This window comes from Moschus berezovskii, chromosome 6 (genome assembly GCF_049115385.1).
Source record: "Moschus berezovskii isolate FMDL1 chromosome 6, NW_MosBer_1.0, whole genome shotgun sequence".
In the NCBI taxonomy this organism is placed as follows: Eukaryota; Metazoa; Chordata; class Mammalia; order Artiodactyla; family Moschidae; genus Moschus; species Moschus berezovskii.
In genome coordinates, this window is record NC_142465.1 from 102137983 (window position 1) to 102165418 (window position 27436).

The 27436-nt window shown below is 42.2% G+C and overlaps 1 protein-coding gene across 1 annotated transcript; it reads right to left on the bottom strand.

The window, feature by feature from the left end:
- Nucleotides 1-4898: 4898 nt before the first annotated feature.
- Nucleotides 4899-10607, bottom strand: APOLD1 (apolipoprotein L domain containing 1). The gene is made up of 2 exons (XM_055395573.2): nucleotides 10384-10607; nucleotides 4899-8662 (listed from the first exon to the last, which is right to left on the bottom strand). The coding sequence occupies exons 1-2, from the start codon at nucleotides 10384-10386 to the stop codon at nucleotides 7919-7921; spliced, it is 747 nt and encodes a 248-aa protein (XP_055251548.2). The 5' UTR covers nucleotides 10387-10607; the 3' UTR covers nucleotides 4899-7918.
- Between the last annotated feature and the right edge of the window lie 16829 nt (nucleotides 10608-27436).

Genomic DNA, 27436 nt, shown 5'->3' on the forward strand with positions numbered 1-27436 from the left:
ATTTATTTATTTATTATTTGTCAAACCATGAGGCTGTGGAATCTTAGTTTCCTGACCAGGAATTGAACCCAGGCCCTCTGCATTGAGAGCTCGAAGTCTTAACCACTGGACTGCTGGGGAATTCCCCTAATTTCTTATTGATTAACCTACTGGCATCATCAGGGTATCAGTCAGTTCAGTCACTCAGTCATGTCCAACTCTGCAACCCCATCAACTGCAGCACGCCAGTCCTCTCTGTCCATCACCAACTCCCAGAGCTTACTTAAACTCATGTCCATCGAGTTGGTAATGCCATCCAACCATCTCATCCTCTGTCCTCCGCTTCTCCTCCTGCCCTCAATCTTTCCCAGTGTCAGGGTCTTTTCAAATGAGTCAATTCTTTGCATCAGGTGGCCAAAATATTGGAGTTTCAGCATCAGTATCAGTCCTCCCAATTAATATTCAGGACTGATTTCCTTTAGGATGGACTGGTTGGATCTCCTTGCAGTCCAAGGGACTCTCAAGCGTCTTCTCCAACTCCACAGTTCAAAAGCAAGACTTCTTTGGTGCTCAGCTTCCTTTATAGTCCAACTTTCACATCCATACATGACTCCTGGAAAAACCAGAACATACCCCACCCAAATTGTCAAGGCCATAAAATCTAGAATCCTATCTGTATTGCTCACAAATGACAGTGGGAGATACAAGCAATAAATGTTTTCTAAATGAATGAACCTGTCAGACTTGTAACTAATGCTGTCACTTTTGTTAGTTTTTATTTTATACTAGGAATAAACTTACTCTCAGAATAACTAAGAGTATAACCCTGGAGTCAGGCTGCCAGGATTCAAATCCTGGGGCAGCCTTTGCTAGCTGTGTAACCTTCCAATTCTTTCTTTTCTTTATCTAATAATATGGGATAATTATAGTGCCTACCTCAAAAGATTTTTGTAAATGTGATAATCCACATCAAATTGTACTTAGGACACTACTTAGTAAATCTTCCACAAATTTTAACTATGATTATTATTTTCAAAAATCCATATTTATTTTATAACTTTGTTATCTAAATGCCATTTACTTAAGGATTTAGCAAAGTATCGTTCTTTAATGAAATTTTGACAGTGCAGGTTTTTTATTTGTATTTTATTGGAGTATAGTTGATTTACAATGTGGTATTAGTTTCAAGTGTGCAGCAAAGTGATTCAGTTATACAGGTACATATATTCATTCTTTTCTAGATTCTTTTCTCATATAGGTTATCCCAGAATACTGAGTAGAATTTCCTGTGCTATACAGTAGGTCCTTATTGGTTATCTGTCTTATATACTGTAGTGTATATTCATCCCAAGCTCCTGATATATCCGTTCCCCATCACCACCGCCCCTGCCCCCCACCACGTTTCCCCTTTGGGGACAGTAAGTTTGTTTTCAGTATCTGTAAGTTTGTTTCTGTTTTGTAAATAAGTTCAGGGCAGTTTTATAATAAGGTCTTGTGTGCCTGCATGCTCAGTCACTTCAGTTGTGTCTGACTCTTTGTGACCCCAAGGATTGCAGCCCGCCAGGCTCCTCTGTCCATGGTATTCTCCAGGCAAGATTACTGGAATGGGTTGCCGTGCCCTCCTCCAGGGGATCTTCCCGACTAGGGATCAAACTCACATCTCTTATGTCTCCTACATTGGCAGGTGGGTTCTTTACCACTAGCGCCACCTGGGAAGCCAAGCAACAAGGTCAGTTTTACTGAATGTCCCCATGTCAACCAGGGAAACTGGGAAAAGAAATCTGGGGCCTAAAAGAAAGATTTTAGATCAGTACCTGTCTCCAATTCCATTTACACCAAAAGTTTCTCCCAGTTACAGCTGTTTTGGTTAATTTAGCAACTGGATCCATACAAATGCTGGCACAAGTCCTGTTATGGGTGCCCTGTGTACTTGGGAGGCAGCAACCTTGGCCATGACTCACTGCTAAAGTTCTGGGGAAAATCAGGTTGCAGAACTGCCTGCACTCCCACCCCCTGGGATTATGTTGGAAACATTAATATAAATGGGAGTAAACATCACTCTCTGCTGGTGAGCTTCATATGGACAAGCTTTACCTGTGCAGGCAGGACCACATTGCAGGGCCTGCTCTCCATCACCCGGTGCTAATGCCAGTCAGAGTCTGAGGATGCTGAAGGTCCCTAATATTCATTCCTGGGCCCTGAGGGCTTCGTCAGCACATTTCCCCCTCTCCAACCAACATGTTGTTTGCTAAAGGATTATTTCCAGATTTTAGGACTCACTCTTTGTCCTAGTCCAGACCACAGCAGGGTTTACTTTCCCACTTAGGAGTTTGCCAAGAGCAAAAAGTAACAACATCCCAACCCCCTGTCAACTCAACAAGGAAAGATTTATTGCAGTTAACTAAAAGGATACTTGTTATGACAGGAATACCATATGCTTCAGCAAAGATAGAATCCAAGCTTATGGCTGGCCTTTGCAAACAGCCAGGATCCAACCTGCCAACATAGCCTTCTTGTTTTTTTTTGGTTGCACAGTCATTAACAGTGCAACATCCGGACCCAGGGATGTTTCCAAGGTGGGGCTTCAGTTTGGCATTCAGATAATGAGATTACCTCCAGCAATAGTTCTCAACAGACTGCAGCAACCACTATAGGCGCGTTGTTTGGACTGTTGGCCTCTTCAACCAATGTCCATCCTCCTTTTCGTTAATTACAAACAGAAACCTATGTATTTGGGGAACAGTTAGTTCTTAGCTAAAAGTACTGCATTTCCCAGCCTGCTTTGCACAATTAAAATTAGTGACTTGCCAGGTGAAGACCACTGGAGACTTCTGGGAAAGTTTTGCCATCCTAATGTAGAGGCTGTCTCTTGTCCTCCCTCTCTACCCCTCTCTAGTGTTTGGGTTTTCTGAAGCCTGATGTGCCTGTGAGAGCTGGACCGTAAAGAAAGCAGAGTGCCAAAGAATTAATGCCTCCTAGCAATAACCTCAGATATGCAAATGACACTACCCTTATGGCAGAAAGTGAAGAGGAACTAAAAAGCCTCTTGATCAAAGTGAAAGAGGAGAGTGAAAAGGTTGGCTTGAAGCTCAACATTCAGAAAACTAAGATCATGGCATCTGGTCCCATCACTTCATGGGAAATAGATGGAAAAACAGTGGAAACAGTGTCAGACTCTATTTTTGGGGGCTCCAAAATCACTGAAGATGCTGATTGCAGCCATGAAATTAAAAGACGTTTACTACTTGGAAGGAAAGTTATGACCAACCTTTATAGTATATTAAAAAGCAGAGACATTACTTTGCCAACAAAGGTCCGTCTAGTCAAGGCTATGGTTTTTCCCATGGTCATGTATGGATGTGAGAGTTGGACTGTGAAGAAAGCTGATCGCCGAAGAATTGATGCTTTTGAACTGTGGTGTTGGAGAAGACTCTTGAGAGTCCCTTGTACTGCAAGGAGATCCAACCAGTCCATTCTAATGGAGATCAACCCTGGGTGTTCATTGGAAGGACTGATGCTAAAGCTCAAACTGTAATACTTTGGCCACCTCATGCAATGAATTGACTCACTGGAAAAGACTCTGATGCTGGGAAAGGTTGGGGGCGGGAGGAGAAGGGGACGACAGAGAATGAGATGGCTGGATGGCATCACCGACTCTGTGGACATCAGTTTGAGTGAACTCTGGGAGTTGGTGATGGACAGGGAGGCCTGGCTTGCTGTGATTCATGGAGTTGCGGAGAGTCGGACACGACTGAGCGACTGAACTGAACTGAACTGAACTGTGGTGCTAGAGAAAACACATAAGAGTCCCTTGGACAGCAAGGAGATCAAACCAGTTAATCTTAACGGAAATCAACCCTGAGTATTCACTGAAAGAACTGATGCTGAAGCTCCAGTATTTTGGTCATCTGATGTGAACAGATGACTCATTGGAAAAGTCCCTGATGCTGGGAAAGATTGAGGGCAGAAGGGGAAAGAGGGTGTCAGAGGATGAGATATCTGGATGGCATCACCAATGCAATGGACATGAACTTGGGCAAACTTCGGGAGGCGGTGAGGGACAGGGAGGCCTGGGGTGTTACAGTCCATGGGGTCGCAAAGAGTCGGACACAACTGGGAGACTGAACAACAAGCATTCTTTGCAATTACTTCTCAGGTTGTAGTTATGTTCAAAGGTTTGAAACTGCAGGAAGTTTTATTTTTAGATAAGAGAATTCCTGTACATGAATTGATTAATCTTTAAAAATTGATTTATACAGTTTGATGCTGAATATTCTAAGTAAAAATGATTAAACCTTTACCTTTTCTCAAAGTTACTAATTTATACACAGGCAAACAAGAAATTAGGTAACAAGAAGTTTGAGTAAATCAACTCTACTTCAATAAAATTAAAAGATTAAGAATCATAAAAATTTTTTTTATAAGAAAGAGAAATGGGCAATTTATTTCAATAAAGGGAGAGGACTGATTTTGCTACAGTGAGGAAAAAAATTAGGAGGTTACAAACTGCTGAATTTAAATATATCCCATTTCTCTCTGCACAATGTCTTTATATCAGTGTCTCCATTCCTTCTACTTTCATTTCATACCAAGGCATCAACTGAGAAATATATCAAACTGACAAATTGCTTGACATATCTGATCTAGGGTGGCTTCTATATCATTCTTCTCTCTCTTTTTCCTCCCAGTAAATACTCTGGACACTGACATTTGCCACATGGGAAATGACAGGCACCTGAGGACAAATGCATCAAAGTGATTAGGATCAGAATGTCTGTTAAGGATTATTTTTTTTTTAATAGAGTAGAATGTAGTTTTATTGAATCCTTGAGATGCAGAACCCAAAGAAACTCCTTTCTTGTGAAAGAAAACAACCCAAACGATTGTAAACCTTGGAAACCAACAGAAGCACTTAAACCTTCAATATGAACATGTTTATTTTTCCAACTCAGATATTGTTCTGAAGTACACTTGTAATCTAAATACCCCTTTCTCTCCTTCCCTTTACAACATACCATTTCAGTCTGTTTGTTTACAGAACGATGGCCTTAAGGAAAAAAGCCTTATTCACATTCCCACAAAAGAAATAAATAAAATACTTGTCTCTAGGATCCATTTAACTAAACTTGACTTAAATCCTGGTGGAGGCTTCCATCTCTATAACAGACACAAAAGAGGATATATGATCTTTCACTATCAAAACAAACTCCTATTAATATAGCTAACCAGTTCATTAAATTATTCAAATACATTTACTATGTTCCTATAATGTGCAAAGTACTGTTCCAAAGTAGACACCCTTCCTTATATGTACAGTGGGCCACTAAAATAATAATTTCAGGAGCTTAAGACACTGGTACAGTCAAAATATCCTAATGATATGAAGTGGTCTCTATTGCTGCTGTTTCCAAAAGTGCCCGGTTTATTTCTAAGGAACAGCTCAGGCATTTGGAAGAATAAGTCAAACTTAAGCTTTAATACAAGATGGGGTTAGGCAATGATTGTACCTTCATAACATAATATAACCATGTGAAGTACATTCTGGTGATTTAAAATGTTAGCATCTGCGCAAGGTAACCTAAGAAATTGGACACCATTTTTTTTAAAAGGTACCAACTTCAAAATAAATCAGGATACAAATCAATTGCCATTTTAGGAAAAATAAAAATAGAGAAACACCAACTCCTCTCCCCAGCACCGAAATTACACTTCCTCAGACACACTGCCATCATTGGTAAGCATGGGGGTCAACTGGGTAAATTTAAATCACATTAGATAATTACATAATTTGACCTAGCTTGGGTATGTATGTGATCCCAAAGATTTTCAACAAATTTTTCAGCAATACAGTGGTAGCAATAGAAATTGAAGAAACTGGAAGTATTTTCTTAGAGACAGCTTACAGATTTCTTACAGGTTCCAAAGTGAAAATATAACACATTGCCATCATAACACAAGCTACTTTGTCACTCCTAAGACCCAACTTTGCAGGACATCAGGCTTCCTAGTGTTTCCTTCATATGCCTCTACTTGGGTTTTCTTTCCCCTGAACTAAATAGGGAGGGCCTTTCAGGTCAAGTGTTATTTGCTGGCCAGGTACCTTCAGGATAGATATGCTCTCATCATTTCTATGTTGACAAGTCAAGCCTCCATTTATGAGGCTTAAATTCAGCTCCTGGTCTTGTTATTCAGAACTTCCCTCATTTACTTATAAAAAGAACAACAACAACAACAACAAAAAAAATCCAAGAGAAAAAAAGAACTACCCTCATTTACTTAAAAGGATCGTTCAAAACACTAGGGAAAGAAGTTCCCTCTGAAGTAGACTTATTCAAGGAACACAGTACTGTTTACAGCTCATGGCCCACCTTAGAAAGGCAAACTCAACTTAGTCTCTTGAAAAGAATCTCAGTAGTCTCCCATTCGGAAACTTGCTATTCCTATTATTTTCTAACGTGGTTAAATAAAATTAAATGTTAATAATAAACAGTAATTAAATAATAAACTTAAAATAAATAATAATTTTAAAAAAACATGGTCTGGAGGTTTTTAGGAAAAGTAATAAAGGTCAATTTCCATTAAATTCACATTCCTTTCTGTACCAATTTCTACAGTGAGCAGGCAACACTGCCCTCTAACGGGCCGATTCTGTTACACCTCTTAGTTCACGGGGTGGGAAACTGCTCCAGGAAGCATTGACACAACGGCCCCCACGCACATTCTTTCTTTTACTTCTGGCACACAGTCTGTCCTTGACCCCCTGTGAATGACACAAAGACGGAACAGCCCCTAGAGAGGCTATGGACTTAGAGAACGCTCATCAGGGGATTACAAACTAACACCCATTGCAATGGTGTTCAAACTTTAGCAGGCACCAAATTACCCCCAGGGGCTTGTTTAAACAACCTTGCTGAGCCCCACCTGTGTTGCTGAATCCTTAAGTCTAGAACTGAGTCCAAGAATTGGCCTTTCTAACAAGTTCCCAGGTGATGCTACAAACCCAGAGACCACTCTTTACCACCCAGACACTGTGCTTGGCTTTATCTTACTCAATACTTCCCAATAAGGTGGAGTTTTAGCATCCATTTTACAGATTAGGAAGCCAAGTCTCACACAGAATAAACCCAAGACTAACTCAAAAGCCATTGCTCCCTTCTCTACAGTATGAAGTCAGTATCCGAAACTGTTAACCATTTCCTCTTCCTTCAGTTTCTTCCGCAAGGGGGCGGGACTTAGGTGACTGTTTAGTGGATTTCCCCTCTCAGAGCACCTTGGAGTCTGGCTATGAAGTCACCTAGGAAGGTCCACTCCATCCCCAGGTTGGATCTGTGAGCAGTGTACGCTGAGAGAGGAGGGGCGCATATCAGCGGGAGGTGCCTCCCTTGGGTCCCGAACCCTCCTATACAGTTCAGAGAGAGTCTGATTAGCTCTAGATTCTGGAGTTCTTCGTACTCAGAAACTCTGCCAGAGAAGTTTTAAAGCTAGTGTCTCTTCTCACGAGTGTTTTTGAGGACCTCAAAGCCTAGTGGGGCTCGAAGAGGACCCAGAGGGTGGGGGTGTCTGCAGCGCTCTTCAGCCTCGGCTCAAATCACCCGCCGAGGCAGGAACAGGCACGTTGCAACAACTTTAAATCAGGAGTGCCCAAGGGTGTGAAGACTGAACGGTTATGATAAAAGATAAAATAGTTTTCAGGTCATATATCCCACCAGGATCAGGCAGGTTAAAGTCCCTTGCACTCAGCCCCTGGCAGGATGTCAGTGATGGGTAAAGAAGAGTTGGGAGAACACATCCCCACCCCACCCCCATCCTTGAATAGTTTTTCTCATCCTTTGCATTCAGCTCCTAGCCCAACCTGGTATTTTCCTGAGGGAAATACAAATATGGAGCATCCCATGGGGATGGTTTACTGGCTTCGGTCATTAGATGGGAAAAGATGTTCTCAGAAAAACTGCCCCGTGGGCCGGTCAGCCGAGATCTTGAGGTCGTGGCCGCGGCTGCTCTTCGTGTAGAGCTGGACTCTGAACTCCAGCTGCTCGCTGAGGTCGTCCAGAGCCCGGGTGCAGGACTCCAGGCTCTCGGCCAGTTTCTGAATCTTGGCCTTTAGCACGGCCTGGCTAACCCTGGTGGCCCCCTCGGCCCGCCTGGGGACGAGGAAGCCGCGGGAGCCAAAGAAGACGATGCAGTATACCGAGTTGTACAGTGCGATGGAGGCGTTCCTCCCGCACTGCAGCAACTGGCGGTCTCCGCCGCCCTGCCCGCGGCAGAAGAAGTCGAGGCAGCTCAGCATCTCGCGCATCTGGTCCTGGCAGGTGGCCGCGATCTCCTGCACGCGCCGCAGCTCCCGGGAGTTGCAGAAGATCAGGGAGAGGTCGGACGTGATGGTGACAGCCCCGCCGGCGGTGGCCACCCCCAGCCCCACGGCCGACGCCAGCAGCGAGACCCCCAGGGTGACGGGGCTGAGCGAGAGTCCCACGATGGCGGCCACCGCGCCCGCCGCGCTCAGCGAGCTGCCGGCCACGTTGGCCGCCAGGGAGCGCCTGCGTAGGCGCTCTAGGCGCCGAGCCACCTCGCGCAGACGCAGTAGCTGGCCGTGCAGCCGGCCGCGGCGGTCCAGCAGCAGCCCATGGAAGCGTCGCAGAGCATCCGCGCCCTGCAGCTCCCGGGCCGCCGGCCTCTCCATGTCCTGCAGGGATGAGACACACGATTAGCCCGAAGTCGAGCGCAACAGCTACGGCCACCCAAGGGGAAAAGGGTCATTCTCCAGTGAGTCATGTGTCAGGTTCTCAAAGACCCTTTCAGGTTCTCAAAGACCCGTTCTGTCATCTGGGACAGGTCCTCCACTTCCCAGGACCTTAAATCCGAGTAAGCCAATAGGAATAATGCTCTCCTCCACTCTTCTCCCAGGGAATGCCAAGGATTGATTTTTTTTTAATCTGTTAAATAAGGGAGTGGTGCTATTAATATTTGGAGAAGAAATTACAACCCACTCCAGTATTCTTGCCTAGAGAAACCTGTGAACAGAGGAGCCTAGTGGGCTGCTGTCCATAGGGTCACACAGAGTCAGACACAACTGAAGCAACTTCGTATGCATGCATGCATTGGAGAAGGAAATGGCAACCCACTCCAGTATTCTTGCCTGAAGAATCCCAGGGACAGAGGAGCCTGGTGGGCTGCCATCTATGGGGTCACACAGAGTCAGACACAACTGAAGCAACTTAGCAGAAGCAGCAGCAGCTATTAATATTAGAAGTCTACTGCAATACTGAAGGGCTTCCCAGGTGGCTAAGTGGTAAAGAATCAGCCTGCTAATGCAGGAGATGCAAGTTCGACCCCTGGGTGGGGAAGATCTCCTGGAGAAGAAAATTGCTACCCACTCCAATATTCTTGCCTGAAGAATTCCATGGATGGAGGAGCCTGGCAGGCTACAATCCATGGGGTCAGAAAGAACAGCCCAGGATTGAACAGGCACAGAATACTGAGCCCTCATCTCTGAAAGATGACATGTGGCAAGCAGTAGGTTGTACCCCTTTACAAAGCCCTTTCCTTACAAGAAGACTAAGATCTTAGGAGTTTTGCAATACAGTTTTTTCCCCTCTGATGAGTGAAAAAGACAAATCACCAAAAACTCAAAAAGCATCTATCAAATGTAAGAAACTAATTTTTCTAAGTTAGATGCTCACCAGAAGCAACTCTTCTGCTTGTTATTTTCCCCAGCTCTTATCTTAGAATGCTGTTTCTTCTAACTAGAGCTTATCAGGTTTTCAGAAATCTCACTCTTTGATACATGCTTAATTAAAAGTAAATTACCCTAGCACCAGTATGTCCCTTTATGATGAAAGCTCCCTTTAAAAATGAGTAACAATTGAACAGAATTTTCAAAGGGACCGCAATTTTTGTTGAACAGCTCACTGAGGGCTACCTGTACCGAGCTGAACGGAAGCCAACTGAAGATGACTAACAGAGAAAACTGTACATCCTGAGTAAAAGTACATCCTTTCTCGTTGCCAAAGATTTCTCCCTTCATAGCCACTGTACTTCTCGTTATTAGGAACTTCTCAAAAGTGACAAAGCTATAGAAATCCAACATTTCACTACTGTGAGGTATCAGGGCAGAAATCATTATTCTCATGTGGAAGGTGAGGAAACTGAAACAAACAAGTTCCACCTGCAGCTGATACTTAACAGAGCCCAGTGTAGAATCTTGGTCTCTAGACTCCTAGATCTTAATTTAATAAGCATGCCTCCATAATTGTACCCACCACTGATAAATTGCCAGATAAAGACACCTCTGAGCCAAAACGAGCAAAGTTACTCAAAATATATTACGGACCAAGGATTCAACCCCAGTATTACCAGTCCAGTGGCTATTTTTTCAGATAGCATCCCTCTGGTCTCCCCACTTACCATTCACTTCTGGCTATCTCCAGGAAAGAAGAATCTGAGGCTGTTTCTGGATGAGCAAGCTTTATAGTTCCAGAGAGCCAATGACGGCCCTGGGAAAGCCTTGTCTTATTCTGAGAACTTGCCATTTCCTGTCCTGGCCCCTGCTGCCTTCATCCAGAAGGATATGACATGGTGGAAAATGACCCGCCAGCCTCGCAGCACATCCCGTATTTAGGAAATGAACATTGTGTGTTCGCTTTCCCCCAAACGCAGGAAAAGAACCACAGGCTCTTCCCCAACTTGAAACAAGTGCTGTCATTGTCCCAGGGGCACACTCTGCCTTCCCTTTCCTGAAAATAGCTAATGACGTTATCTGAGAGGACATCAAATGCACCCCAGGCTGACCAATTATAGTGTTTCTTAGGAGGCCACCAGTGCACAACCACTTTTTAAAAAGAAAAAGGGAAGAGACTCTCTTATGTCTGATAGGGCCACTCACAGTCCACTCCCGTATTCTTTAAAAAAAAAAAAAAAAAGCATCGTAAATCTGAGCACTTGAAACACGTGATTCAGTAGGCGAGCAGCCTTCAGAATGCAAAGCCACGCCCACAGGAAGTGCTGCGTGCAATTTTGAGCATCTCCAGCTGCGGAGAAGCTCTTGGAGGTCTCAGAAAGGGCACACCTCGGCCAAATGCGTCAGAAAAATCAGTGGGGTCAGGCTGCACGAGGAGCTAATTATACACTTTCAACAGCAGCGGGGATTCTGTTTCCTGGGTTTTCATGGGAAGCAACCACTGTAGCCCAGGCAATAGTTACGTGAGTGCATTCTACCCCCACGGAGTGAAGCACCGGCTGAAGGGCAATATTCTGGATCATTCAGGAGAGGAAAACAAGGATAGCGTCTGTGGATGCTTTCTGGGACATTCAGACAGGTGTTGGCCGTTCAGCCAGGAAGACTCCTACCACAGGTTCCCAGATACAAATTATTGTCTCAACTCTCTGGTTCATCTGGAAAGCCTTAACAACCATATCTTTCTTGAACACAAGCCCCCCACCTTTATAAGTAGACACTGTATTGAGGAACACAGCCCAGTTTTTTGCTACTCACAATCACGGGCCTTTTGAACTTGATTTTTCTGAATCTGACCCATGTCCAAAAATTCTGGTTACAGCTCCTCAAAGGATAAACATAACCCTCAGTCAGACACCTTCAGTGCCTCCCTGTGCTTTTGAGGTAAGAGGTGGGAAAATGTCTTCCACTGAACCCATAGATATAGTCATTCCAAATGGAATGTAAAGCAGGGTGAATTGGGCAGGCGGTCAGGCGGTGGCGGGGGTTGGGGGGGAGTCGGCGGTGGTAGAGTAGGCAGGAGTGAGACAATGTACCCTGATTCTTCAATTCTCATTTGCTCCTCCAACTTCCCTGGACATTTTCTTGTGTTTGGGGTTTTGTTGTTGTTTAGTCACTGAGTGGTATCTGTAGCATGCCAGGCTCCTCTGTCCATGGGATTCTCAGGGAAGAATACTGGAATGGGTTGCCATTTCCTTTCCCAGGGGATCTTCCTGACCCAGGGATCAAACCCTCATCTCTTGCGTTGGCAGGCAGATTCTTTACCACTGAGCCACCAGGGAAGCCTGTGTTTGGGGTTTAGATGAACACAAATAAATCTTTATTTCATGAATGGGTGAATGTTGCTGGGATACAGAGAGGATTGTCGTCTTCAGAGCATCAATAATCATAGTACAGAAGCAGGATGAGGAGGAGAAGGTCCAGGAGAATGGGCAGTACTGACCTCAGCCAGTATCCAAGAATTTGTTTTTCTCTGTGTTATAAATCCATTTTCTTTGTTTTTTTTTTTTTAATAAAACAAAAAGAATTCATTCATTTGACAGTTTGAGTTTGTTGTAGTTTTACCACCTATAAAAATCTGGTACTTCACATCATTTCTAAAAATGGACACATTAACATAATACTTTTGACTCAGTTTTTATTTACTTTCATATATTTAAGCACTATAAGAAGTTTGAGGAATAATTGAAGGTATTTTGATCAAAAGTATTATTGAGGCAGTTTTCCCAACATCTTGGGGACTGCACCCTCAAACTTGTTTTCTAAATTGTTTTCTGGGCACTTGTAACCCATCACCCTGGACACGTTACATTGAAAATGGTGACTGACCTTCAGATTAAATGTGCAACCAGGGCTGTGAACCACTACTGTAGAAGCTGTGAATTCTCTGACCACTGGCTACATGGCAGCAGAAACAGTATGGCTAGTAGATAGCAGTTTGTGAGTCAGGTGTTTATACAGTTAAGTTATTAACAACTCATTAGTCTGGGGCCCCTAGCTAAAATTATCACATTTTAAAAATAAAGTGATAACTATGTTCTGGGCCTCCCAGAGTTCTAGAAAGGTCTGGGCCACCTTTATTTTTTTTAAGGGTCTCAGTGAATTTTTTTTTAAAGAAGAAATTTTATAAATGAGAAGGTCCTACTGTATAGCACAGAAAATTATATTCAGTATACTATGAGAAACCAAAATGAAACAGAATATTTTTTAAAAGAATGTATACAAAAAAAAAATAAAAAAAAAAGAAGGTATACATAGGGCTGTCCCAAAAAGTTCATTCGGGTTTTTCCATAATATCTTACGGAAAAACTCAAATGAACTTTTTGGCCAACCCAGTATATGTATAACTGAATCACTTTGCTGTACAGCAGAAATTTTTTAAATTAATTTTTATTGGAGTCTAGTTGATTTATAATGTTGTGTTTGTTTCTGCTGTACAGGAAAGTAAATCAGTTATGCATATACATGTATCCACTCTTTTTTAGATTCTTTCCATATAGGGCATGACAGAGTATTGAGTAGTTTCCTGTGCTATAGAGTAGGTCCTTATTAGTTATCTATTTTATATATAGTAGTGTGTATATGTTAGTCCCAGTCTCCCAATTTATCCCCCTTTCTTTCCCCTCTTGGTAACCATAAGTTTGTTTTCTACATCTGTGACTCCATTTCTGTTTTAAATAAGCTCATTTGTACCCTTTTTTTAGATTCCACATGCAAACAGTATCTATGATATTTCTCTATCTTACTTCACTCAATATGACAGTCCATCCATGTGGCTACAGCAGAAATGAAGATAACACTGTAAATCCGCTATACTTCAATCAAAATAAAATAAAAAGAAATTTTAAAATGAGATATAAAAATGTGTGGCTTGTTTCTTTTAATTGCCATATGACAGATCTTACAATGTCATATTTCTCTACTCACAAGATAATCACTGATTTATAAAACAGTGCATTACATTGGCAGTGTGACACAAGTTTAGGGAGCTCACACTTGGTGCTCTGTGACAACCTAGAGGGGTGGGAAGTTCAAGAGGGAGGGGACATATGTATACCTATTGTTGATTCATGTTGATGTAGGGCAGAAATGAACACAATGTTGTAAGCAATTATCCTCCAATTAAAAATAAATTTTTAAAAATTTAATATTTATTTATTTGGCTGTGCTGAGTCTTAGTTACAACACAAGGGATCTTCAATCTTCACTGTGGCATATGGGACCTAGTTACCTGACCAGGGATGTAATCCAGGCCCCCTGCATTGGAAATATGGAGTCTTACCCCTGGACCACCAGAGAAGTCCCCAATGATGACTTTTTTCTTTTAGCCTTTCTTGGTGTATCTCAGTGACTGTGCATGGAACCCTTTTCGGCGACAATATCAAAAGTATAAAGTTGAGACAACTTGTGAATGTGAGATTTAGGCCAAAGGTTTTTCAGACTTTCCTTTGTACTAGGTCCTAATGTGTACAGTCATCCAAATAAACAAAAGTAAGTTAAAATAATACCACCACTGCCTGAGGATCTTTGCCCATATTTTTTTGGTAAATTTTGTGAGCATATAAGTGCTATAGCACATAATTAGACTCAAATTACTTGCTGAATTTAAAGTATTTTGTTCTCTTAAAGAAGTGTCATTATTTTCATAATAATTTGATGAGAATTTAGCATTAAATTACAACCTGGTAGGAAATTTAGAGCCCTTATTTTGCAAAGACTTTCAACATATCTATGTTGGGAACTTCCCTAGTGGTCCAGTGGTTAAGAATCCGCCTTGCAATGCAGGGGACACAGGTTCAATCCCTGGTCGAGGAACTAAGATTCCACGTGGCTCAGAGCAACTAAGTCATGCCACAATTAGAGAGTCTGTGTGAGCAACGAAAGATACTGAAAGATCCTGCTTGACATAATGAAGATCCTGAGTGCAGCAATTAAGACCTACACAGCCAAAAAGTTTTTTTAAATTTTTTTAATTAATAAAATAGATACCTATGTTGCATGAGATCTAAACTATTAATGCTAGAAACGTATGGAATTGCACAGGAAAGAAAGTGTTGAACTCCAGTCATTTTCAATTTCTCCAGATTAGCCTCCGATCATTAATGTACACACACATTCTTAACCATTCATGTTTAAACACTGGCCTGTGTTCTTTTCTCTACTTAGCGTTCCTGCAGATACACACTTCTCCATGTTGACATAGTCCTCACCTCTGTCATTTTTAATAGCTCTGTTATAATCCCATTGTTTGCTTAGTCATTTCCCTATTAGACACTTGGATTGCCTCCAGTTTTTTTTCACTATTTTAACTAGAGTTACCAGGAACATCTGTGTAAATTTTTCCCCTTGGAATCATTTCTTTGGGGAGTATTCACAAACAGGAAAATACCAAGTAAAAGAGAATGAACATTTTCATGGTTTTTGTTGCATGTTGTTGTATTGCTTTCCAAAAAACCAATTTATTGATTATAATGTGATAAGCTTTGTAAGAATTCCAGCTGCAGGCTATGAGACTACTCAAAGACTACTTAATTTGTTTGGTTTATTTCAGCTCCACAAACATGTATCAAATACCTGGGTGTGTCAGACACCATGCTAGAATCTGAGAATAAAAAGCTGAGTAAGATACCATGTCTGCCATCCAGAATGAAGACAATCCACTGGAGAGAAAAATACAGAGCAGATAATTTCAATTCCATGTGGAAAGTGCCAGAGGTGTTTGTACCAAAGAAACACAGTTCAGTTCAGTCGCTCAGTCGTGTCCGACTCTCCACGACCCCATGAATCACAGCACGCCAGGCCTCCCTGTCCATCACCAACTCCCGGAGTACACTCAAACTCATGTCCACAGAGTCGGTGATGCCATCCAGCCATCTCATTCTCTGTCGTCCCCTTCTCCTCCCGCCCCCAACATTTCCCAGCATCAGAGTCTTTTCCAGTGAGTCAACTCGTCGCATGAGGTGGCCAAAGTATTGCAGTTTCAGCTTTAGCATCAGTCCCTCCAATGAACATCCAGGATTGATCTCCTTTAGAATGGACTGGTTGGATCTCCTTGCAGTATAAGGGACTCTCAAGAGTCTTCTCCAACACCACATTTCAAAAGCATCGATTCTTCGGCGATCAGCCTTCTTCACAGTCCAACTCTCACATCCATACATGACCACGGGAAAAACCATTGCCTTGACTAGACGGACCTTGGTTGGCAAAGTAATGTCTCGGCTTTTTAATATACTATCAAGGTTGGTCATAACTTTCCTTCCAAGGAGTAAGCGTCTTTTAATTTCATGGCTGCAATCAGCATCTTCAGTGATTTTGGAGCCCCAAAAAATAAAGACTGACACTGTTTCCACTGTTTTTCCATCTATTTCCCATGAAGTGATGGGACCAGATGCCATGATCTTCATTTTCTGAATGTTGAGCTTCAAGCCAACATTTTCACTCTCCTCTTTCACTTTCATCAAGAGGTTTTTGAGTTCCTCTTCACTTTCTGCCATAAGGGTAGTGTCATCTGCATATCTGAGGTTATTGATATTTCTCCCAGCAATCTTGATTCCAGCTTGTGCTTCTTCCAGCCCAGCATTCCTCATGATGTACTCTGCATATAAGTTAAATAAGCAAGGTGACAATATACAACCTTGACGTACACCTTTTCCTATTTGGAACCAGTCTGTTTCATGTCCAGTTCTAACTGTTGCTTCCTGACCTGCATACAGGTTTCTCAAGAGGCAGGTCAGGTGGTCTGGGATTCCCATCTCTTTCAGAATGTTCCACAGTTTATTGTGATCGACACAGTCAAAGGCTTTGGCATAGTCAATGAAGCAGAAATAGATATTTTTCTGAAACTCTCTTGCTTTCTCCATGATCCAGCGGATGTTGGCAATTTGATCTCTGGTGCCTCTGCCTTTTCTAAAACCTACTTGAACATCTGGGAGTTCACGGTTTACATACTGCTGAAGCCTGACTTGGAGAATTTTGAGCATGACTTTACTAGCGTGTGAGATGAGTGCAATTGTGTGGTAGTTTGAGCATTCTTTGGCATTGCCTTTCTTTGGGATTGGAATGAAGACTGACCTCTTCCAGTCCTGTGGCCACTGCTGAGTTTTCCAAATCTGCTGGCATATTGAGTGCAGCACTTTCACAGCATCATCTTTCAAGACTTGAAATAACTCAACTGGAATTCCATCACCTCCACTAGCTTTGTTAGTGGTCATGCTTTCTAAGGCCCACTTGACTTCACATTCCAAGATGTCTGGCTCTAGGTCAGTGATCACGTTATCGTGACTATCTTGGTTGTGAAGATCTTTTTTGTACAGTTCTTCTGTGTATTCCTGCCACCTCTTCTTAATATCTTCTGCTTCTGTTAGGTCCATACCATTTCTGTCCTTTATCGAGCCCACAGAGTCCTATGAAGCACTAGGTATGACTTTCTAGAAGCACTGCTATTGAGCTGAAACTTGAGAGTGGAACAGAAGTGGTTATTTGGACAAAAATTAGGAGGGAGAGGACAGCAAGCTGAGGGAACAGAATGGACAAAGGTGTGGTACAGCGTTTAGGATGCTTTAGGCAGTTTTCTATGGCTGAGCATAAAGTGGGATGCTGCAGGTGTCCAGGGATGAGGCTGAAGGGATACACCGGAGGCAAGTCACCTGAAATTTATTTATTTTGAGGTGATCAAACCATTTTACTGAGGGGTTTCAGGGGAGGGTTGAAAGGCTGGGAAGACAATAAGATCTGACATCTGTCTCCTGGCCAGGATCTCCCCAGCTTCACAGCCGCTGAAAATGGAATTTGTTATAGTGCATGGTGGGAGTTGGGTCTTCCCTGGTGACTCAGATGGTAAAGAATCTGCCTGCATTGCAAGAGACCCAGGGTTCGATCCCTGGGTTGGGAAGATCCCCTGGAGAAGGGAATGGCAACCCACTCCAGTATTCTTGCCTGGAGAATTCCATGGACCGAGGAGCCTGACAAGCAGTGCAGTTCATGGGGTTGCAAAGAGTTGGACATGACTGAGCGACTAACACTTTCACTTTCAAGATGAGAATTAAGCTAATTTTTGTCCAGATTAATCCCTTTTAAAACAGTAACACGCTTTTCTATAGATGAGTTATTGCTGTCTTTGTCTTTTTCTTGATCTGTTACTGTTGTTTACATCTACCTCTAGAAACTCTATTCTATTTCACTCATCAATTTACCTTTTTAAATTCAAGATAATATAATTTTGAAAATCATTGCTTCATAGTAGCATCTTTATTTTTAAAGGAAGACTCTATCATCATCACGTTTTCCTGGAAAATTTTACTTGCTTATTCTTCTGGACAAATCTGACAATGGGAGCTCTTCGGCTGCTGTAACCTCACTAATATGATCAACTGAAGCCAATGTAAGTTTGTTCCACTTCCTTCTTCACAGGTGTGCAACTTGCACAGAACACCTGGGATCATGTGGGTGAAACAAGCATTACATCATTCATACGGAAGCATTGGCCCCACAGGCTCTATTATAGTATAACGTCACATTCCTTTTCCTCTGGTGCCGCAAAGACTACAGCTGAGTCTACATCCCTTTGGTAACCATAAAGGTTCTCTTCTCTCCCTGGACACGGGGAAACTATTACCTTGGTCTCTTCCTTTTCCAGGCTTAGTCATTTTCTCCCAAGTTCTCAGGCATACATAACAATCATTGCAACCTGGACCCTAACACCTGCTTGTTCTATATGTGGAAAGGCATAAGAAATCTTCAGGGCTCCCTCAAAACTCAGATATTTGAATAGTTTCATTTTTAGCATGTGTCTTACAGGCAAGAGAATGTTAGTTATTGGTCTTCTTTTTTAACTTTGTTTAAAGCCTATTTTTAATAAGAAGAATCCAGTCATTTCACATCAGACATTACAGTGAAGCAAGAGTATATGCTCCTATACTCTGAAAGTTGATTGTTTTTGTTCTAGTTATTTGCTTTTTAAAAAACAAATGGTTATTATAGAGGGTTTTCAACTTTATTTGCTTTTGAATTAGATGAGAAAATAACTTTTTGTAGTCTACTTTTCCCCCTAAAAATTTAGCACTTTAAAAATTATTTCTGGGACTTCCCTGGTGGTCCAGTGGCTAAGACTCTGTGCTCCCAATGCAGGAGGCCCAGGTTCAATCCCTGGTCAGGGAACTAGATCCCATATGCTGCAACTAAAGATCCCGTGTGCTCCAAAAAAGACTTGGTGCAGCCAAATAAATAAATAAATAAAAATTATTATAATATTAAAAAAAAAGCATTTCTGCCTTTACTTTCTTTTTTAAGTTAAAATTTTTATTTTGAGAAAAATCTACATTCACATGTAAGGAAGAACACAGAGATATTCACTGTATCCTTCACAGTTTCCCTTAATGGTAAAACCTTGCAAAACTATAATAGAATATCACCAGAATCGATGTCACTACAATCCACCCATTTTTTTTTTTTTTTTTTGAAATTTGAACAAAATCTGTATTTTAGTCAATAGTACTGCATTACATGTTAATTTCCTGGGTTTGTTTTTACAACATAGTATTTCTTTATATTCTCAAAATTAGATTAGAGGTTTCAAGCCTCATTCAGGTTTTTCTATGCTAAAAAATAGTTAAACCACCTTTGCAAAATAGGAAAACAGATTCTATAAGGTAGACCTCTGTGTATACAGTGATAACATGACTCTTGAATCCTGAGAGTGCATTTCCTGTGTGGTGTTAGGCAACTCACTGAACTTCTCTGAGACCTTACAATGGTTTCTTGATTAAATTAGAAAATGAACATTGAGTCCTTTTGAGACCTAGGAATTTGGGTACAAACATGAATTACTGGAACATTTTTCCAAACCAGTGATTTGTTATTTCTGATGACTTTTAAATAGTTCAACTGTTTATACTTTATTATTTCTACTTTATTATGGGAGAAGGCAATGGCACCCCACTCCAGTACTCTTGCCTGGAGAATCCCAGGGACAGGGGAGCCTGGTGGGCTGCCATCTATGGCGTCGCACAGAGTCGGACACAACTGAAGCGACTTAGCAGCAGCAGCAGTAGCAGTATTCTGATATTTATCAGCTGATTTTTTAAATCAGCATATTACCATAGACTTTCTGAGGCTCTCTCAGAAATATTTGTGTTTTTCAGCTATGGGGCCATCCAAAAGTGATTTTTAACTTATCAACTTATAATGTTCTTGCCCTTTTTGCAACTATCTTAGGTAGCTTGCGTATTGTTGTCTGGGAAATGCTATGGACAGAGGAGCCTGGTGGGTCCATGGGAAACCCAGTCCATGGGGTGACACAGAGTCTGACACGTCTGATGCAACTTAACACACACACTTGCAGAGCAGAGAAAGTTTGTTTGCTGAGAAAGAAAAAATAAAGAGACAAGACCTGAAAGGCAAACAGAAAGAAAGTCTAAATTTTTATCTCTTGCCATACTTCTGTTCCACGAGTCATCGTATATCCTTATTTTTAACTCCCCTTTTATTATTCAAATGATCTTGATTTGCTTTCTGATCTTTGCAACAGAGAACTCAGCTAACCAACACTACAGCATACCAATTTGACTCTTTAACATTAAAAAATAATAATAACAGATTTTTGGAGGTGTTTATGCAGTACCAGCCAGTGAAGATTCTGCCTGCAATGCAGGAGACCTGGGTTCCATCCCTGGGTTGGGAAGATTCCCTGGAGAAGAAAATGGCAACTCACTCCAGTATTCTTGCCTGGAGAATCCCATGGACAGAGGAGCCTGGCAGGCTAGTCCATGGGGTTGAAAAAAGTTGGACAGGAGTGACTAACACTTTCAATTTCATTTTAAGTGAATTAACTGTTTAATAGCCATTTAGGGGTTCTTGCCTGGAGAATCCCAGGGATGGGGGAGCCTGGTGGGCTGCCGTCTGTGGGGTCGCACAGAGTCCGACATGACTGAAACCTTTACTTTTGCCTTCATCTTAGGCATAACAGCACTTTCTTTTCATGGAACATGTACTTCATTTTCCTAATCACAAAAGAAATACTTCTTGTTATAAATTCACATAGTATAAGAACATAGAAAGTTAGGTTTTCCCCTTCCATTTGTTTTCACTCTCCAGAAGTAGTATCAAGGTTTACAGTTTCCTATGCATTCTTCATAATGTTCACAATTATATAAATATGTGGTTATGATTTTCTTTTACAAAATAACTTAGTGTTTCTGGATTGCTGGGCAACATTTTTTCCACTGAAAAAATATGACATAAATATTGTGCTCAATTCAGTTCAGTTCACTCGCTCAGTAGTGTCCGACTCTTTGCGACCCCATGAATCACAGCATGCCAGGCCTCCCTGTCCATCACCTACTCCCAGAGTTCACTCAAACTCATGTCCATCGAGTCGGTGAAGCCATCCAGCCATCTCATTCTCTGTCGTCCCCTTCTCCTCCCGCCCCCAATCACTCCCTATCTCCATATATTAGTTTTTGCCCTTTCTCTCTGTCTGCTCTGTGCCCCAGCAGGTTGCCCCACTCACGCTCCAACACAGCTGACTGTGTCCAACCCAAGGGAGGTACCAGCAAGAGATGAGAGCCTAATGGGAAAGAAGTAAGTCAGAGTATTCCTTCCCTGCTTTCCCTCCCTTCAGCTCTGTCTTTTACAGGACAGGCAGCCCCTCCATATCCACAGATTCCTCATCCCTGTGAATACAGAGAACCAGCTGTAAGCGACAGAGCATCTGCAGATTTTGGTAACGAAAGGGGGTCCTGAAACCAATCCCCCATGGACATGGAGGGACAAGTGTCACAGATTCCCTCATGGGCTATAGTTTCACTGAGTGGCCCTGCCTCTGTGTTCCAAATTTCACCACACTCCTTTTATTATTTTTTATTTTAGTTTTTAATCGAAGTATAGTTGCTTTAGGGCTTCCCTGGTGGCTCAGACAGTAATGAGTCTGCCTCCAGTGCAGGAAACCCGAGTTCAATCCCTGGGTCAGGAAGAGCCCCTGGAGGAGGAAAAGGCTACCCACTCCAGTATTCTTGCCTAGAGAATCCCATGGACAGAGGAGCCTGGTGGGCTACACTCCATGGGGTCGCAAAGCATTGGACACGACTGAGCAACTAACACTTTCACTTTCATAGTTGTTTACAATGCTGTGCCTCTCTCTGTTGAACAGCAAAGTGACTCAGTCATACATATTAGGCATTCTTTTTTTTTTTTTTTTTGGCTGTAACCTGTGGCATGGGTTGGGGGGCATCCCAAGGGATGGAACCCACGCCCCCTGCATTGGCAGCTCAGAGTCTTAACCACTGGACCACCAAAGAAGTCCTCGCTTTTTATACAATCTCCATTGTGGTTTATCACAGGATTTTGACTACAGTTCCCTGTGCTATACAGGAGGACCTTGTTGTGTAATCTATCCCATATGGAATAGTTTGTTCGTGCTCAGTCACTCAGTTACGTCTGACTCTTTGGGACCCTATCTCTGTACAGATTTAGGCACAACATTGTAAACAGCTATGGAAGTATTAGTTGCTCAGTCATGTCCAACGCTTTGCAACCCCATGGACTGTAGCCCACCAAGGCTCTTCTGTCCGTGGGATTTTTCAGGCAAGAATACTGGAGTGGGTTGCTATTTCTTCCTCCAGGGGATCTTCCTGACCCAGGGATTGAAACCTTATCTCCCGAGTGCCCTGCATTGACAGGCGGATCTTTACCACTGAGCCACCTAGGAAGCCCAATATATAATAGCTTACATCTGCTAATCCCAAACTCGGAGTCCTTTCCTCCCCGACTCCCTCCCCCATGGCAACCACAAGTCTGTTCTCTATGTCTGCTTCTGGGAGAGTGTTCTCTCCCTTGTGCCTTAAGCCCTAAAATGTAGTAACTTTCCACTGTTGCTAATCTGTAGGTTCGTCCTCCTCCCTCCTTTGTTTGTTTAAAACTGCCCAACCTTTGTAAGTAAACTCTTCCTTAAAAGCTCTTCACTGAACCATCTAGGGTGAGTCCTTCTGGGACCCTGTCTTATACAAATGTTTTGCTAAGGTGATACATGCAGCTGTCACTCATCCTATGGACAAGTCATGATTTATTTAACCCTTCCTTTATTGATGGACATTTATCATATTTTCTTTTTTTAATATTTATTTATTTTTGGCTGTGCTGGGTCTTCGTTGCTGTGCACGGGCTTTTTCTAGATGCAGTGAGCAGGGGCTACTCTTCATTGTGATACGCAGGCTTCTTGTTGCAGTGGCTTCTCTTGTTGTCAGGCACGGGCTCCAGACACGTGGGTTCCAGTAGCTCAGCACACAGGCTCATTAATTGTGGCATTCGGGTTTGGTTGCCCCGCATCATGTGGAATTTTCCTGGACCAGGGATTGGACCTGTGTCCCTGCCATTGGCAGGTGGATTCTTATCCACTGTGCCACCAGGGAAGTCCCTGTCACATTTTCATTTCCACTGTTTATTACAAACAATGGTGCAGTGACCATCCTTGTGTGTGGCTATGTGTATATGTGTGTGGGTATGTGTATGTGTGTGGGTATGTGTATATGTGTGTATACCCTTGGTGAGTATGTTTGTAAGAAAGATTCCTAAAATTGGAATTATTGCAACAAAAGACTTTAAACTTGATAAATATTTTCTCTCCCTCCTGGGCAGAGAGTCAACAATTTCCTCTCCCTAGAGCATATTGTATATTGTCACCCTGTTTATTTAACTTATATGCAGAGTACATCATGAGGAACGCTGGGCTGGAAGAAGCACAAGCTGGAATCAAGATTGCCGGGAGAAATATCAATAATCTCAGATATGCAGATGACACCACCCTTATGGCAGAAAGTGAAGAGGAACTCAAAGGCCTCTTGATGAGGGTGAAAGAGGAGAGTGAAAAGTTTGGCTTGAAGCTCAACATTCAGATCATGGCATCTGGTCCCATCGCTTCATGGGAAATAGATGGAAAAACAGTGGAGACAGTGTCAGACTTTATTTTTTTGGGTTCCAAAATCACTGAAGATGCTGATTGCAGCCATGAAATTAAAAGACGCTTACTCCTTGGAAGGAAAGTTATGACCAACCTAGATAGCATATTAAAAAGCAGAGACATTACTTTGCCAACCAAGGTCCGTCTAGTCAAGGCTATGGTTTCTCTCGTGGTCATGTATGGATGTGAGAGTTGGGCTGTGAAGAAAGCTGATCACCGAAGAACTGATGCTTTTGAATTGTGGTGTTGGAGAAGACTCTTCAGAGTCCCTTGGACTACAAGGAGATCCAACCAGTCCATTCTAAAGATCAATCCTGGGTGTTAATTGGAAGGACTGATGCTAAAGCTGAAACTGCAATACTTTGGCCACCTCAGGAGATGAGTTGACTCACTGGAAAAGACTCTGATGCTGGGAGGGATTGGGGGTGGGAGGAGATGGGGACGACAGAGAATGAGATGGCTGGATGGCATCACCGACTTGATGGACATGAGTTTGAATGAACTCCGGGAGTTGGTGATGAACAGGGAGGCCTGGCGTGCTGTGATTCATGGGGTCGCAAAGAGTCGGACACGACTGAGTGACTGAACTGAACTGAACTGAGAGCATACTTATATTTAATGAGCAACAAACAAGCGATAGCTATGATGAATGAAAAAGTAAGGCTCTGGTAAAACATGCATGTTTAGACCATTAGTCCAAAAGAAATCGTGGATATTTTTAAACCTAAAAATAAAGTAAGTCTTTGTAAAGGAGTTTCTGAATCCTACAGCTATTCAGACAATGTAATCCTTCAATCAGCTTTATTTCAAGGAAAGAGAACAATTTCTGACTGTTTGAACTAATCTGACCAGAAAAAGTTCCAGTAGTCCCTAAGTGTATTAGATTAAGCACATGATTAAGAATAAAATCCAAAGAACATTCTGATGGTAAGTTTCAGAGTATATTCACATAATGTGCTACTCCCATTTGGAGCCCAGATAACAAGGTGTTTGCTGCTACATTCTAGGTTTAAGTTTACAAGATTTAATATCTCAAAAGCAGACATAGATTCAAGAAGTCAAGACAGTCATTGAGCACTGTATGTAATAAGTTAAAAATAATCTAAATTTCCACCAGTCTTGAAATTGTTAAGTGTCCGTACATCCATACTATTGCATTTTATGCTGCAGTTTTAAGATACATTTCCTTGGGAGGGGGCTTTGGGAGAGAATGAATACATTTATATTTAAATGTATGGCTGAGTCTCCTCTTCACCTGAAACTATCACAACATTATTAATCAGCTGTACCCCAATACAAAATAAAAAGTTCAAAAATACAAAAATAAAATGCACTTCCTTGATTATGAGCAACTGAAACACCTTTCATATATTTAAGGTGACTTTTGTTTTGGTTTCCAACCCCGCTTATATACTCCTGAATGGAGTATCTGCTCATTATTTCCTTTGCATATGGGCTTCCCTGGTGGCTCAGATGGTAAAGAATCTACCTGCAATACAAGACACCTGGGTTTGATCCCTGGGTCAGGAAGATCCCCTGAGAGGGGAACTGCTATCCACTCCAGTATTCTTGCCTGGAGAATTCCACGGACAGAGGAGCCTGGCAGGCTATATTCCATGGGTTGGCCAAGAGTCAGACATGACTGAGCGGCTGAGCACACACACACATAATCCCTTAAGTAACAGCAATTTCCTAAATTAAAAATGAGCCACAATTCAAAATTAATTTTGAAAAGAGATTTTTAAAAAGAGGTCTCTAGTTCAGTAGATGGTTTGACTGAAAGCTGACTCAGACTGAAAGAGAAGCCATCTGTCAGGATAAACAGACAGTGGAGTGACATAGGACACGGGGGAATAAAAGGAAGCAAACATTCGGTGGATGGGTCTTTCTCATTGCTGCTGAAGGATGTGGCAGGGCAGGGGGATCTCCTTTAGTGAGAAGGATTCTGGGAGGTCCATTCATACATGCTTTCTGGAGAAACAAAAGGAAGAAGTCCCCTTGAATCCACTGACAACAAAGGTCCATGAATTAATGAATGAGGGATGTGATGGTTAGTTTCATGGGTCAGCCTGGCTAGCTTCAGTTGTTTGGTCAAACCAGTCTAAATGTTGATATGAAACTCTGCTTTAGATGTGATTTATATTTAAATTGATAGACTTTAAGTAAAGCAGATTACTCTCCATAATGTGAGTTATAGAACTGTGATTCTTACGATAGTGTTTTTGTAAACAAAGTTGATTTAAATTAAAAAAATTTTTTAAAAAGGTCGTTGGTTTACTGCTCACTCCCAGAACTGTGCCTTGCAGGTAATAGGAGCTCAATAAACATCTGTTGAATGAATCTGTTAACGTAGTGAATTAGTCATATTCTCATTAAGACTCTTCTTGCATCTATTCAGTCATGATGCATTATTCATTCAGAACACATCTAAATTAAATCTACTTCTTGAGTGATGGATTTTTCTGAGTTCCATATGTGATCGGGTTTGTTTCTTTTCTTATGCTGTCCTTGTCCTCACTGGTATCAGAGTTAAGGCGGGCTGATGAAATGAATCACATAGCTTTCCATTTCGTTCTGTGCTCTGGAAAGGTTTAGAGAGCATGGGAATTATCTGTTTCTAGACTATTTAGGAGAACTCATTGTAAAACATTTAGGCTGTGTGCCTTTTCGGTGGGTATTTCTTAGACAACCATTCCGTTTCTTCTGTGGTTATTGGCCTGGTCAGGTTTTCTACTTCTTGCGGATTTGTTTTTTAAAATTTAGGCAGTCTTCAATAATTGTTCACTTTATTAAATGTATTGCTATACAGAACACAGACCCGACTTAGCATGCACACACATTCACAGCCTCCTCTGCTATCAATATCTACCAGATATGGTGGTATTACAATGGTGCACCTACATTGACACATTGTGTAGTCACTGAGTCCTGTCCAACTGTTTTGTGATATGATGGATTATAACCTGCCAGCCTCCTCTGTCCATGGAATTTTCCAGGCAAGAATACTGGAGTGGGTTGCCATTTCCTACTCCAGAGTATCTTCCCGACCCAGGGGTTGATCCCAATGCAAGGGCTTCTTACATCTCCAACAATGGTTTTTGTTGTCATTCAGTTTAATCATAATCTAATCAGATCATTTTGTAGTTCAGTTCAGTTCAGTTCAGTCACTCAGTCGTGTCCGACTCTTTGTGACCCCATGAATCACAGCACGCCAGGCCTCCCTGTCAATCACCAACTCCGGGAGTTCACTCAAACTCATGTCCATCGAGTCGGTGATGCCATCCAGCCATCTCATTCTCTGTCGTCCCCTTCTTCTCCTGCCCCCAATCCCTCCCAGCATCAGAGTCTTTTTCAGTGAGTCAACTTTTTGCATGAGGTGGCCAAAGTATTAGAGTTTCAGCTTTAGCATCAGTCCTTCCAATGAACACCCAGGACTAATCTCCTTTAGAATAGACTGGTTGGATCTCCCTGAAGTCCAAGGGACTCTCAAGAGTCTTCTCCAACACCACAGTTCAAAAGCATCAATTCTTCGGCGATCAGCTTTCTAGAGACTCCATGTTAACTACTTATTTTCCTATTGACGAATATTTCTAGTATGTTTCTGATTTTTTTTACTTTTACTATGCTGCTCTGAATCCACCTGCAATGGGGGAGACCTGGGTTTGATCCCTGGGTTGGGAAGATCCCCTGGAAGAGGGTGTGGCAACTCGCTCCAGTATTCTTGCCTGGAGAATCCCATGGACAGAGGAGCCTGGCAGGCTACAGTCCATGGG